Raw genomic sequence first — 14570 nt, 5'->3', positions numbered from 1 at the left:
AAGTTCGAGTGGAGGATCAGTCCGAACATCGGACTGATCACCTAAATCAACACATGTGATCATGCGGGTTCTCTTCTGGAACAGCCGTGGTTTGAAGAAGGCCGCTGTCAAGGCAACCTTGGGCTAGATTGTTCGAGTTAACAACCCAGATATGATTTGTATTGCTGAACCAATGATTCCTGTCTCGAAGTTTCCAAGGTTATTTTTTAATAAACTTGGTTTTGCAGCAGATTTTATCTCGAATGAAAGATCTAACATGCACCCAAATTTATGGGTGATGTGGAAGCAGTCTTTATAGGCTCCTATGGTTTCATCCATGTCTGATCAATATATTTCCCTGCAAGTTGCCTAGAAGGGTATTCTCCTTGACCTGTCAGTGGTGCATGCCAAATGCTTAAGGGTTGACAGCAGAGCCCTGTGGATGCAGCTCACGACTAGCCCTTTAGGGCAGCCAAGGATGATCATAGGGGACTTCAATTCAATCTTATTTGACCATGAGAGAAGAGGTAGGTTTTGTACAGGCACTGACACTGAATTTGGGCCATGGTAGATGCGACTTCAATGATCCAGATTCCTTCATCGGGCAAAAAGTTCACTTGGAGTAATAATAAAAGAAGAGGGAATGTGACTGCCATTCTTGACAGGACCTTTGTGAATGAAGAATGGCAGAACACTTTTGCTGATTGCATGCAACAGGTCCTCCTCCATGTTGCTTTGGATCATGCCCCTGTGTTTGAGTGATCTGGCTCTTCCAACAAGCCAAAGAACTGCCCCTTTAGGTTTAATAAATTTTGGATGGACCACCCAGGCTTCCTTGACATGGTCCGAGAGAACTAGGAGTCCCAAATCACTGGATCCTACACATTTATTCTTGCTCAGAAGTTAAAGAGGCTGAAGTTTGCTATGAGATCCTAGCCGCGAGGGGCATTCCCTAACCTGGACCATGAGGTGACCTCCTTGCAGGCTGCTCTTGATGCCATTCAGCTTCATATGGAGGAGGAGGGTTTTTTAGAGCACCTTTTTGGAGGCTGATGCCAAGACCAAACTTTGGAAAGCTACTGAAAATCAAGAGAAGTTGCGTGCCCAGAAGGCCAGAACCAGATGGCTGTGCGAAGGTGATAGATGTTCGCTCTTTTTCCATGTTATGACCAGAGTAAAAAGAGCTAAAAATTCCATTAGGAATATTGTTCTAGAAAATGGAGATGAGATTTCAGATCAAGAGCAATTGGGCACCTAAAATTCTGAGTTTTATGAGAGCTTTCGTAGGCATGTAGACCTGGATAGTCACCCTCAGCTATTCAATTGCATTCCCAGGGTCCTTCAAGACTCTAACCGGCAGACCTTGGACTCCATTCCCTCAGATGAAGAGATAAAACGAGCTGTCTAGGAGTTGGGTTTTGATAGCTCGCCAGGTCCAGATGGGTATTCGAGAGCATTCTTCAGGGGCTGTTGGGAAGTCATTGGCATTGATGTGTGCAGGGCAGCAAAGGGTTTCTTCTCTTCAGGTATTTTCCCTAAAGGCATTAATAATAATTTCTTGCTTCTTATCCCTATGATAGAGGGGCCAAATCTCTTGAGAAATTTCACCCATTGTGTATGGGGAATTTTTTCTGCAAAATTATGGCCAACAGTATTGCTGGTGTTCTCCCTAGAATAATCTCTCCAGAGCAAGGGGTTTTCAGAAAGGGAAATTTATTCAGACTAATATTGGGTTAGCTTCTGAGCTTACAAATCTGATGGGAAACTCGTCCAGGGGCGGCGGCCTTGGGCTGAAGATTGACATTAGAAAAGCTTTTGATACGCTCTCCTAGGACTTCTTATTTCAAGTTCTAAGAAGGTTTGGCTTCTCGGACATCATGATTGGATGGATCCGTACTATCTTACAGTCTGCCAGGATTTTGGTTCTTCTCAATGGAGGAGCAATGGGATTTTTTGATGTTAGTAGAAGCCTAAGGCAAGGAGACCCCGTTTCCCATATCTTATTTATTATTGCCGAGGAAGTTCTATGCCACGGTCTCAGAGAGTTTAAAGGCTTTATCAAGTCTATTGCTGGTCCTCGAGGTGTTGAAGTCCCTACTCATCTGTTCTTTGCTGACGACGAGTTCATATTCATGAATGCATCCAAAAGTTATGTTAGAAATTTGAAAAATTTTCTTACATTATACCAAAGTTGTTCAGGCCAGTTTTTCATCTTGAAAAGAGCAAGTTATTTTTGGGGAAGATTCCTCCAGTTAGAAAATAGTGGTTAGCTGAGGAATTAGCTATCCCTACTTGCAATTTCCCTACCAAATATTTGGGTGTGGAAATTTTTCATGGAAGAGTAGAAAGGGACCCCTTCTCTTGGTGTTGGATAAAATTAAGTCCAAGCTTGCCAGCTAGATAGGAAAGCTTCTATCTATGGTTGGTTGAGTAGAGCTTGTCAAATCTATTATATCTGGGATGCCACTTTGTAGTTTCTCAGTTTATTGGTGGCCTGCCACTCTGATCAAATGCCTGGAAAAGTGGATACGAAATTTCATCTGGACAAGGGGGATTGACTTGACAAAATCCATTACTGTGAGATGGGATCAGGCTTGCAAACCTAAGAAGGAGGGAGGACTTGGTATGAGAAGACTTCGGGATGTGAATAAGGCCCTTCTTACTAAATTATCCTGGAAGATTAAGCATGAAGACACTCAACCGAGTAGGATTATTAGAGCGAGATTCCTCTCTGTCTCTGGTGTGCTTAAAAGAGGTCATAAAAGCTCCTCTATCTGGCCTGGGGTGAGGAGATTATGGCAGTTTGTGACAAAAAATGAAAGATGGTTTGTTGGTGATGGAAGGAGTATTGATTTTTGGAGAGGCAACTGGTGGGGTCCTAAGTCCATTTCTGAGATATCTGGTCTGAGCGCTGTGGTATTTTTAACCTCAATCACTCTATTGCTGAATTCATTGAGTAGGGTCATTGGGCACTGCCCCAGGTCGAGTCTGCCTTGTTACATGATGATTTTACAACTATTAAGTCCATCAATCTCCCCTCCTCTGATATGGAGGACGGGTGTTCATGGGGCCTTGAACCGATGGGTCAGTTCTCTGTGAAATCAGCTTGGGATGGTCTCAGAGCTTAGAGCTCGACGGTTCCTTGGGCTGGGCTGATTTGGAATAAGAACCTCCCTCCTAGGCTCTTTCTTTTGGGTTGGCGTTGGATTCATGGGAAGCTACCAACAGATGATCTAATTCAGATTAGAGGGATTCAGCTTTCTTCGAAGTGTGACCTCTGTGGTTCGGCTTCTGAATCCTTTCTTCACCTATTCTTTGAATGTTGTTTCTCTTCTGTGATTTGGAATGGTGCCTTGGAGCTGTTTAGCGTGGTTTGGGGGAGTTTTAACTTTGTGCCAGAGGTTATTGCTTGGTGGAGAAATAAAGGGAAAGGGTGGTCTCTGAAAGACGCATGGGAGATTGGATCGTTCTCTGTGATTGATGCTATATGGTTTGAAAGAAATCAGAGGCAGTTTGAAGGAGTCTCGTGGAATCCAACTATGATTATCCACAGCATCAAAGGGGAGATGAGTTTTATCTGTAGCAGATTGAAAATTGTTCCCAAAACTGCTAAAGATTTGATCATATGCAGACGTCTGAACTTAGCTTTATCTTCCCAAATTTCTCAATCCACTCTAGACATGCATTGGTGCAAACCAATGAGATCCTGGGTGAAGCTCAACATAGATGGATGCTCCCTTGGGAACCCGGGTCGAGCAAGAGGTGGAGGGATTTTCCGGGATCATGAGGGTAGAAAGCTGCTCTGCTTCAATTTCTACCCTAGCATTTCTTCTAATTTTTCAGCAGAGATTTGGAGTATTATCAGGGATTGAAACTTGCTCGCGAGATGGACATAAGGCACCTTTGGATCAAGTCTGATTCCTCTGTTGCAGTTTTTATTTTCCAACATAGGCTAATCCCTTGGTCTGTGCTGCAAGAATGGTCTCACATCCTCGACTATTTAAATTCCACTGAGTGGAAGATCTCCCACTGCTTTAGAGAAGCAAACCCAATTGCAGACTTCTTAGATAAGGCAACAGCAAAGTCAGGGATTGACAGTACTGATGTGCATCTCCCCCTTCACATTGCCAATGAGTTGCAATCGGATATTGATGGCTGTCCGCGCTTTAGATTTTTGTCTATTTTGAGATAGCTGTTGTGAGCCTCTGCTGATGGCATTGCCGAAGGTGGAAGCTCATTCCGGGCTTTTGTACTCTATTTTTTCCCTTTTTCCATTACTTTAATACAATCTGATCTTCTAGCAAAAAGAAAGCACAACCATTTTGTTTTAGGTGTACTTTACAGTTTGATGACATTGGTCTTTTTTGTTCCTTTAATATCAAAACATTTTCTATGTGAATGACTACAGAGTTGTATTAATTCACAAAAAAATATGTAATTGGGATATTGGATTTCTTGTGTATATTATTTATAAACCCAAGAAGAATATTAAGGTTTAAATCTCCACTTTCGCACCCAAACATGTATGCATGCACCACTAAATCAATGTTGGTGTGAACGAAGTAAATTCAAAATTTACTGATCAACAAAGTTTGAACAAACTTGTATTATAACCTATTAACCACGAGAAAATATGGTTGACCTTGATTTGAAAAATTATTCATAAAAAGTGGAAGTGGCTATAGAATTACCTGATACCAGATGCATGTCACAATCATTGGAATAAAAGCTATTAACATTCTCCATTCAACCTGTGACATTACTCCAATAGTCCCCAGGAGTCCTACGACTGACATGAGAAGATCTTCAATATGATGTGGGATAGAGGTATCAAGTGCACTTTGGTCTATGGATGCCTGTATATGAAAATAGAGTTTATTTAGAATTTGAAAGTATATAAACTTATGATAATTAAACAAAATCATTTTGACTTCATGAGTGACTAATTATATTTACTAACCCGATTTAGAATCCTTCCACTTGGAGTAGAATCAAAAAATGACATGGGAGCACGAAAAATGCTCAAATGCATTTTGTTAAAAAGCAAAGTGGCCGTCTTGTATCCAATAGTTACGATGAGCATGGACCTTATAAATACACAAATAGAGCTTCCAAGGATCAAAACAACATAAACAAAGATAAGGGTTGATCCTCTAACACGAGGTCGAACATCCTCTGAAACAGGAGTAGCCCATGCCATCCAATAACTACTGATTATTAAGAGGACTTGAAAAAGAATTTGTGCCAGCAATATCAATGGTACAAAAGCCCCTTTATACACAGCAGTAACATACATCCAATAGATTGAAAGACTAACTTCACCCTTTTCTCTCTTTTCTTCTTGGACAAGCTGTCCATCTGACTGAACCAATTTTTCTGTTTTGACATTTTTAGGATCCCTTTCCACATCTTCTTGAATAAGTTTCTCATTACAAAGCATACTACCGTCTTCCTCACTAGCAATTAAATTATCCATAACAGCCCCAGATTTGTATGAATTAAGGACTGACAAAGCTTTTTTATGTGTACCCACTAGCCCCAGATTCAGGAGAAAGAAGCTCTGGGTCGAGTAAGGATGCAGGTATCGGACATGAGACAATGGATAGTTGGCCACCGGATTGTGGTAGACAGGCCTTGATTACTGATTTTCTGAGACCTTAAACTTCAAGGAAGGATGGTGGATAGGCCTTTGCTGCAAATGATGATAGATCCGTAGAAGGCGGCGACGATGATCACATCAGGGCTGCAGAAGGAAATAGGGAGGAGGTGCGACGATCCTATTCTATGGTGGTGGGACGTGTTTTGCCAGAGGTGGAGACCCTGCCAGACCCCATTCACTCTAGAGCTTTCACAAGAATCGTCATTCCTCAAGACGCCAATGAGGAATGACTGTTACAGTTCAAGTTCACACTGATAGGGAGGGTGAAATTTAGGTACCTCTCAATGGACGACATACGGAAGGAGGCAAGAGAGAATTGGAATTGAACAGGCGGGGTGAAGATGGCACCTATGGGGAAGGGGTACATTTTATTCTAATTCAAAGGAGAGGGAGATATGGCAGCTATGTGGAGACGAAGTCTTACACGAGTCCAAGGTCAGGTGATCAGATTCCAGCCTTGGAAGGCCGATTTTGATGTTCATGCTAAGAACGTCAAAACCAAGTTGGTTTGGATCAGACTCCCTGACCTGCCACTTGAATACTAGCACGAGAAGATCCTGCTAACAGTGGCTAAAGCGGCAGGGAGACCCATGGCATTGGATAGATGCACTCGATCTACGGCAATGGGCACCTTTGCGAGGATCCAGGTAGAGGTCGAGATTGGTGAGAAATCCAGGTAGAACGAAGGCAACCAGGAACCAACGAGATATTCTGGTTCAAATATAATATTGTTATGAAGATGCCTTGATCAGATGTGGGTTTTGCAAAAAAAGGGACACTCCGTCCATGTATGTAGGGCGAGGAAGGAAGTAGAGGCTAGGAAGGAGATGCAACGTAAGGAGACCGTCCTAGGGGCGATCTATGCAGATGAAGATGGTGGTGCCTAGAGCAATGGTCATCGAAAGGAGAGCAGTGGCCACCGGGACGAGCGAAATCCGATGGCTAGAGTGTCCAATCTGGGAAGGATTTCTTCCCTTTCGAAGGAGTGATCTCTTTCCTTATCTGGATCGCACACTTTAAGGAACATTGAAGGCAATTTTGTTAATAACAATTTGAATGGAGATATTCAAATCTGTCTTCTATTAGGAGATGAGTGGAATAAGGAAGGGAATATTCCAGATGGGAGTGCCTTTGAACAGGTCGCTGAAGGGGAGAATGACTTGGATGATGGGTCGGACTCTGAGGCAGATTCGGATAATGGGTCTGATGGTGGATACGGGGCCCTTATGTACCAGCGTTCCTCTTCTCTGACCAGAGGAAATAATGCCTCATCTTCTCTAGAGGCTGCTAATGACACAACTAGGGCCACGCACGAGAGGGAAACATCAAGTCCAGTTTACACTGGACATGGAAGAGGTGGTCAAGTGATGGCTCCGAGTGGTCGTGGCACTCAACATGGGTCTGGTAGGAGCCAACTAGTGCAATGGTACAACAACATCATCTCGTCCTTCAATCCTCTTGAGGTGAATGGTAGTACGATGGTGGTTAGTCATAAGGAGGTGGAGCAGATAGATAGAACTCTCTGTGAGAGGGAAGTTCTTGAAGAGCTGCCTGGGAGACAGGGAAAGGGGAAACATCTGGTCAATATAGAGCAGACTTCGTGAAAGTCTGACCATATTGCTTCATCAAAAAATAGTAAATGAAAGCCCTCTATTGGAATATTTGAGGGATAAAGAAGGCTGCCGCAAGGTTAGCTTTGAGAAATATTTTAAGAGAAAAAAGGCCTGATTTCCTTTGCGTTACCGAGCCTATGATTCCTTCCGATGCCTTTCCTATGTTATTCTTTAGCAAGTTGGGTTTTGACTGTGATTTCACCCATAATGAGTGAGTCGGCTGCGTCTCAAATTTATGGCTGCTTTGGCAAAGAGGTGTGGCAAGGCCAATGGTGCTGTCATCCTCTGAACAACACATTTCTGTCTCTATGCAATGGGTTCAGGAAACTTTTATCTTATCATTGGTGAATGCCAAATGTCTAAGAGTTGCTAAAAGAGAGTTGTGGGCTGACCTGGTGGCAACCCATCCTGGATCGAATATTCCTTGGATGATCTTTGGCGACTTCAATGCGACTCTTCTCTCCTCTAAAAAAAGGGGTCCAGGAACTTTCAATTTAGGGTCAGCTGGAGATTTTGGTGCAATGGTGGATATGTGCTCGCTGATTCAAGTGCCTTCGCAAGGAAGGAAATTCATCAGGACCAATAATAGGAGAAGGGGGCATGTGTCGGCAGTGCTCGACAGAAGTTTTTCCAATGACTCCAGGATTTCGCTTTTTCAGGATTGTCACCAATTTGTCCTACAACTAGTGGCGTCAGATCATGCTTCTATCCTGGTGGTGTCTGAAGGTTTTGAAAGACCAAAAAACTGGCCTTTCCGATTTCAGAGGTTCTGGATGGACCACGATGGCTTCCTAAATTCAGTCAAGAGAACTTGCGAGACTGACATTGCTGAATCACCAATGTTAGTGGTGGCTCAGAAATTAAAAAGATTGAAGGTTTTCCTACGTTCCTGGATGAAAGAAAATTTTCCAAACTTTAATTTGGACCTGATGGAGGCAAAAAAATGTATGGAGGAGGTCCAGGCCAAAATTGACAGGGATGGGATAAGTGACTCAGTTTATGCCAAAGAAGCTGATGCCAAGACTAGGTACTTGAAGGCCATAGAAAATTATAAAAAATTGTGGGCTGAGAAATCTTGTTCCAGGTGGAGGGAACAAGGAGATAGATTCTCGAAGATTTTTCACATTTCTGTGAAGATGAGGAGAATGAAGAACTCCATTAAAGCTCTGAAGATGGATGATGGGACCCTAATCTCTGATAAAGAGCAGATCAAGGAGTACATCACCGGATATTATGAGCTTTTTCACAAAGGTATTCCCCTGACCGATCACATGGATTTACTACAATGCATTCCAAATGTTTTGGAAGACTGGGATAGAGGCTGGTTAGATGGTATGCCCTCTGACACTGAAATCAAGGGGGCGGTGTGGGATCTTGATCCAGATAGTGCTCCTGGACCAGATGGGTTTCTTGGAGCATTTTATAAATCCTGTTGGTCCGCTCTGTTATCATGGGCATGATGAACAATAGTTCAGTCGTATATTGGTGGCACTCATCTCTTATTGCAACAATGGAGAGATGGATGAAGAACTTCATTTGGAAAGGTGAGATTGATACTGCAAAAAAAATATCAGTCAGATGGGAAGTGTGTTGTAGGCCTAAGGATGAAGGATGTTTGGGGCTGCGAAGACTCAGAGACATTAACAAAGCCATGCTCTATAATATGGTATGGAGGGTCAAACATGAGAAATCCTCAGCATGCAAATTCTTAAGGGCGAGATTCCTGAGGGGTGATGGATCTTTCAAAAAAGCTAATAAGCTATCCTCGATTTGGCTGGTTTTAGAAAGATGTGGGAGTTCATGTCCTCTAAAGAAGCCTGGATGATTGGAAATGGGAAAAGCATTAATTTCTAGTCAGATAAATGGTTGGGGTGAACAATCCATCCTAGAGCTGGTTAGTCTCTCGGGAGAGCCGGATCTTCTCTATAAGGGAAAGGTTAGCCACTTCATTGACAATTACCAATGGAAATTGCCAAATGTTAACTCCCCTTTGCTGCATGGTATTTTTGAGAAAGTTCGGAATATTAAAATTCCCACTCATACTTGTGAAGATATGTGTTTGTGGAATCTATCTTCTGACGGGATTTTCAATTCTAATTCTGCCTGGGAGGATATCAGATCCGCAATCCAAAAGTTCCATGATTCTCTCTGATTTGGGGTAAAAAGATGCAGCCAAGAGTGTCTATTTTTGGTTGGAGAATGGTGCATGACAAACTACCTACGGATGAGGCTACTCAGAAGAGGGGCATAGCCCTTGTCTCTAGATGTAGCTTATGTGGAATGGAGACTGAGTCAACGGCTCATCTATTCCTTCAATGCTCTTTCTCGGAGGATATATGGCTCTTTTTCTGTGGGTGCTTCAATGTGGCATGGAAGAAAGCTAGCACTATGTCTGATTTCTTTCAATGGTGGAGAAGAAAGCAAAAAATTTGTTTGCTGCAAAGAGGCATGGAATATGGGGCTACTAACAGTGGCTGATCAAATTTGGCACGAAAGAAGTAATAGAAGGCATGATGGCAAGGCAAGACAGACAAGGTTTGTAAAGCAAATGATATTAGAGGAGATAAAATCAGCTAACCCAAGCACCAAAGGCGAAGTTACGACAACTGCTGACCTTATTTGCTGCAGGAAGCTTGGACTACCGATTCAGAGTCCGCCCTCTCAGTCGATCTTAGAGGTTTTCTAGTGCAAGCCTGAGGTAAATTGGTTAAACTGAATTTTGATGGAAGCTCAAGGGGTAACCCGGGTCGCGCAGGTGCAGGTGGAATTTTTCATGACCATAGGGGAGGCATCCTTGATTCCTATAAAATATTTATGGGAGTCTCGGGAGTCTTCCAAGCTGAAGTCAAAGGCCTCATGGTGGGTCTGATGCGAGCTCGAGAGCTGGGTATTACATGTTTGTGGGTGGAGACAGATTCTAGTGCAGTAGCGATCTCTTTCCAGCAAAAGAAGATTCCATGGTTTGCCTTACAGAGATGGATCTTCCTACAGCCATATTTGGAGGGTATAACATGGAAAATTACTCACAAATTAAGGGAAGCAAACTCGATCGCCGATTATCTAGCTAGAGATGCAGCAAAGACAGAGATTTCAGCCTCAAATATTGACTTCCCTGCCCACATAAAGGATCTTATTAGAAGAGATGTTGAGGGCAAACCCAACTTTAGATTTGATTAACGCGCTTCCTTCTCCCCTGCTGATGGCAATGCCGAAGGTGGGGGTCAGGGATGCGATCTTCCTTTTTGCTTGAGTTTTTTATCTACGTGTTGTTCCTGTATGCGCATCCACAGCACTAAAAGGATCATCAAGTAGATAAATATCAGCATCATGGTACAAAGCACGTGCAAGCTGTATTCTTTGCTTCTGCCCACCACTCAAGTTTATCCCCCTCTCCCCTATGATAGTCTGGTCCCCAAAGGCAAACAATTCTAGGTCTTTTCTTAATGAACATGCTTCAATGATCATCCTGTACTTTTTATTTTCCATCTCTTTACCAAATAGTATATTGTCTTGTATCTTACCACTCTGTATCCAAGGTGATTGTGCAACATAGGCCTTTGTCCCATTCAACTTAATGGCTCCAGATTCCTTTAGCATTTCTCCCAAAATACATGAAAGTAGGCTTGACTTTCCTGACCCAACAGAACCACAAACAGCTACTCTCATACCATGGTACACTTGAAAATTAAGATCTTTTAATGTGAAATTATTGGAATAAAGGTCCCAAGAGAAATTCCCCTTGACAATTTCAACTGCAGCCTTAGCATCGTCTCTTGGAAGCTTCTGTATTATATTCGGATGAAGAACATCAAGACAGAGGAATGATGCTATTCTATCGAGGGAAACTTTAGTCTGAACCACCATAGAGATTAGGTCTGGGATAATATAAATGGGCTCTTGCAATATCTCAAATGTAGCAAGGGCAGTTAGAATCTTCTCCGAATCTAAGGGGATTCCTATAAGAACACAAAACCCAAAAGTAACTATAGACACAAACATAGGAGAAGACAAGTAGATAAAGGAAATCATAGTTGATGAATAAAGTAATTTTCTTAACCATCTAGTTTCAAAGTTCCTAAGCTCAATTATCTTATCCAAAAACTTCATCTCCCAACCCTGGAGCTTGAGAATCCTCATATTCCTCAAAGCCTCAGATGTCAACTTCATCCGCCGATCCTTTGAATCCATCAATTCTCCTTGAAATTTCTCTTGTAGTTTTCCTATTGGTACATTAGCTAACAACAAAATCATTGTGGGAACCAAAGTTACAAGTGAAGCGAGCCCAAAGGACTTATACAATATCAATAATGCTAGGACAACCTGAATAGGCACCCTCCATATATCGTGCAAGTACCAACTGAAAAGCCCAATCCTCTCAACATCAATACTCATCAAATTAACATTCTTTCCACTAGTGTGCCCTTGCTTTGATTGGCTTGAAAGCCTTAAACCCTTCTTATAGATTATTGCGAACAAGGCTGCACGGACTCTAATTGACATCTTTCGTAATTGAAAGAACAAATGTCTCTCTGAGACGCACCTTATCAGCTTTGATAGAAAGAAGATAAACACTAGCACATAACCTTTATATTTTATTTGGTCACTACTGTTGAGATACTGAACAAAGGCGCCAATAAGATATGGTGCAACAAAAGAAGCCAATGTGCATACAATGGCGAATAAAGTTGTACATAGAATTTGTTCCCATGTTGACATAACTAATGCCTTCACTAGCTTGAGTTTGTTTGCTTGACCACCATTATCATCAGATTCAAGTTTATTTCTAAAACGATCAAACACCACATTGGCCCTATCACAATTGTCAATTTGAGGAACATCTTCAAGGTCTAGTGTTTTATTATACCCGAGTGCAAGCAAAGGGCCCATCCAAGAGAAAGTAAAAGTACTAAGAAGATTGGCATCTGCATAAGGAGTTACACTCTCTCCACTAACACTGGACTCTTTTCCATTGTTATTGTTGTTTCGATTGGAGCTAATTTTTAAAAGAGGCTCCAAGAGATGATCTTCTTCTTCTCGTACCTTGACAAACAACCCAACATAACAAAAGATCAGTCCAAAAATAAGGGATAAAACATCAGAGACCCACAATAGGAATGGCAATGATGAATGTTTCCAATATTAACCAAGACGTATAACAAAATAGGAACAAGACATTATGAACTAGAAGTCCCACATATTGCTAATTAAAAATGGGGACCCTATGATCACTTGAATGAGAAAATTGAATGTGCAAGTAAATAGAGATCACAAACCATATGAGTGTTTATAATGCAAAATATAACTGGGAAAACACTTCAGATGACGTCAATCATGTCTATACCCGAAGAAGTAATTTAACATATATAGAGAAATATTACAGAAAGACAATATAAAGAGTATGTATTCTTAACACTGGCTTTGAATTTTTAAGGGTAGGCATTGTGTGTCCCTTGTAAGCCCAGGACTAGATAAAACTGAGAACAAAATTAGGAGTGAAGAAGCAGAACCCGTGCATGAAAATTTTTCATGATTGTAGAAGGTTGCGAAAATAAAATCCAGATATCCATATCATTTTTTGATTCTTCAAAAGCATCCATTTGTGTAAATTTTCTTTCTTTAATTAATTTTTTTAATTTGGTGACTTATCTCAAGCAGGTCCAATACAAACCATGTTATCTTTACCACATTTGAATTAATGCGAGCCCATTTGCAAAAATGTTGTTGAAACTCGAGCATCTAAATACCAACCATTTCCATCTTATGTTCTCGAAAAAGACTTAGCTCATTACTGGATTCTCAATGTCACATTTAGATGTCGTTGAACCTATTCAGAATAGATAGAACATAAAACATTTGAAAATATATGAAAAGCAAGAGAGTTGGCATATTTTTCATGGAAATAAGAATGGAAGAATGTGCAATTATATATGATTTAGTCCTTGTTTAATTAAGAACATCAATAAAGAGAATAAAAACTTAGTAATATGAGATGAAAATTAATATTTTAAATTGACATATTGGAGTGAAATCCAAGGCACAAACTTCATATCATAAGAAAATAAATGAGGCCTTAGAAAAATAAAAAGAAAATGAAAAATTGTACTTCCAAAATATCAAATCCATAAACGAAGTACCAAAAAAATGTAACCATAGAAATAATGTCAGTAACGTAATTAACCAATGCATAACACTGTAAAACGTTGATTTACAGCATAGCTAGACTACAAGAAACCTTGCGAGACCATTGATGGCAACATGAAGATCTCATATGTGAGGAAGAAATCCTAGTGACACAATACTGCAACTAATCACACTCAATTTAGTGACTCGTTTCAATCCATTCTTATAATCAATACACATTCATTTGTTTTATATGCTAATCAGATTGGGGTGCATGCCTGGATATTCCCTGTCGTTGGATGCCTCTTTGGACAGCCCAACCCCTGGGGAGGATCTGGATCCGAGGGATAGGGAATGAGATTTCAGGGGTGAGAGAGTCTAGGGTTTTCAAGACAAAACCGTGAGGATGGGAGAGAGACTTCAGGGGTGAGAGACTCTAGGGTTATCCAAAAACCATGAATTGCTAAAGTGAGATCTGAGGTCATATACATTAATTGGTCAAATGGTCAACAATATAATCTTTATATAAAGTCATGGTCAAGCTGGCACAACTCAAGGCCTCAACCCTGCTCAGCTCGGCTCAGTTCAAACCTAGCTCAAGATCAAAGACTTTCAACCCTAATCCCACCTTAAAGTAAAAAATCTCAGTTCATGCCCTGCTCAGAGTCAAGGAGAGTTTGGGCCGATAGCACCAAACTTACACCCAACTGACAATAATATGTGAGGTAAGACGCTCACATTTCAAATACAAACACGTGATACAATATTTTTTTGGCATCGGGAACACCATTAAATAGGGGATGGCTGACAACTAATCCGTACGACTCATTCATGTGAAGTTAGAGCTTTGCATCTTAATTAGTGTATGTAGTAGTGGGTTTTAACCAGGGGCAAGAATAAGGCACTCGAAACTATTTTCAAATTTGGAAACTTTTTTTAGTAGCGTCTCTATTTTTTTTTTTTTGGTCTTTAACTCTTGACCCATCTTATGTGTTGAGGATGAATGCGCAACCACGAGGAAGAAATTAAGAAAAAAATCACGTAATATAGAGAATTTAATGTAGTTCGGCACAAAGGCCTATATCCATTCGAGAAAACCAAAGATTTTTCATTAACTTTGTAAAATTCTCTATTCTCCACTTCACAAAGTGACCTTCCATTTGCTTTTTTTTTCCACAGAGAGACTATATAAGGAACCT

The 14570-nt window shown here is 41.1% G+C and overlaps 1 protein-coding gene across 1 annotated transcript in view; it reads right to left on the bottom strand.

The window, feature by feature from the left end:
• Positions 1–12193, bottom strand: part of LOC122074316 (ABC transporter C family member 6-like) — a 28632-nt gene extending 16439 nt beyond the window's left edge. Inside the window, exons 1-3 of the mRNA XM_042639143.1 lie at positions 10515–12193; positions 4940–5511; positions 4671–4835 (exon numbers count right to left, since the gene is read on the bottom strand). Coding sequence (XP_042495077.1) covers positions 4671–4835; positions 4940–5511; positions 10515–12138 — 2361 coding nt within the window. The 5' untranslated portion in view covers positions 12139–12193. The remainder of the gene's footprint in view (positions 1–4670; positions 4836–4939; positions 5512–10514) is intronic.
• Positions 12194–14570: the final 2377 nt, after the last annotated feature.

The sequence above is a fragment of the Macadamia integrifolia genome, chromosome 3 (genome assembly GCF_013358625.1).
Source record: "Macadamia integrifolia cultivar HAES 741 chromosome 3, SCU_Mint_v3, whole genome shotgun sequence".
NCBI lineage: Eukaryota > Viridiplantae > Streptophyta > Magnoliopsida > Proteales > Proteaceae > Macadamia > Macadamia integrifolia.
Note: the sequence above shows the minus strand (reverse complement) of the source record. Positions and strands in the feature narration are given on the sequence as shown.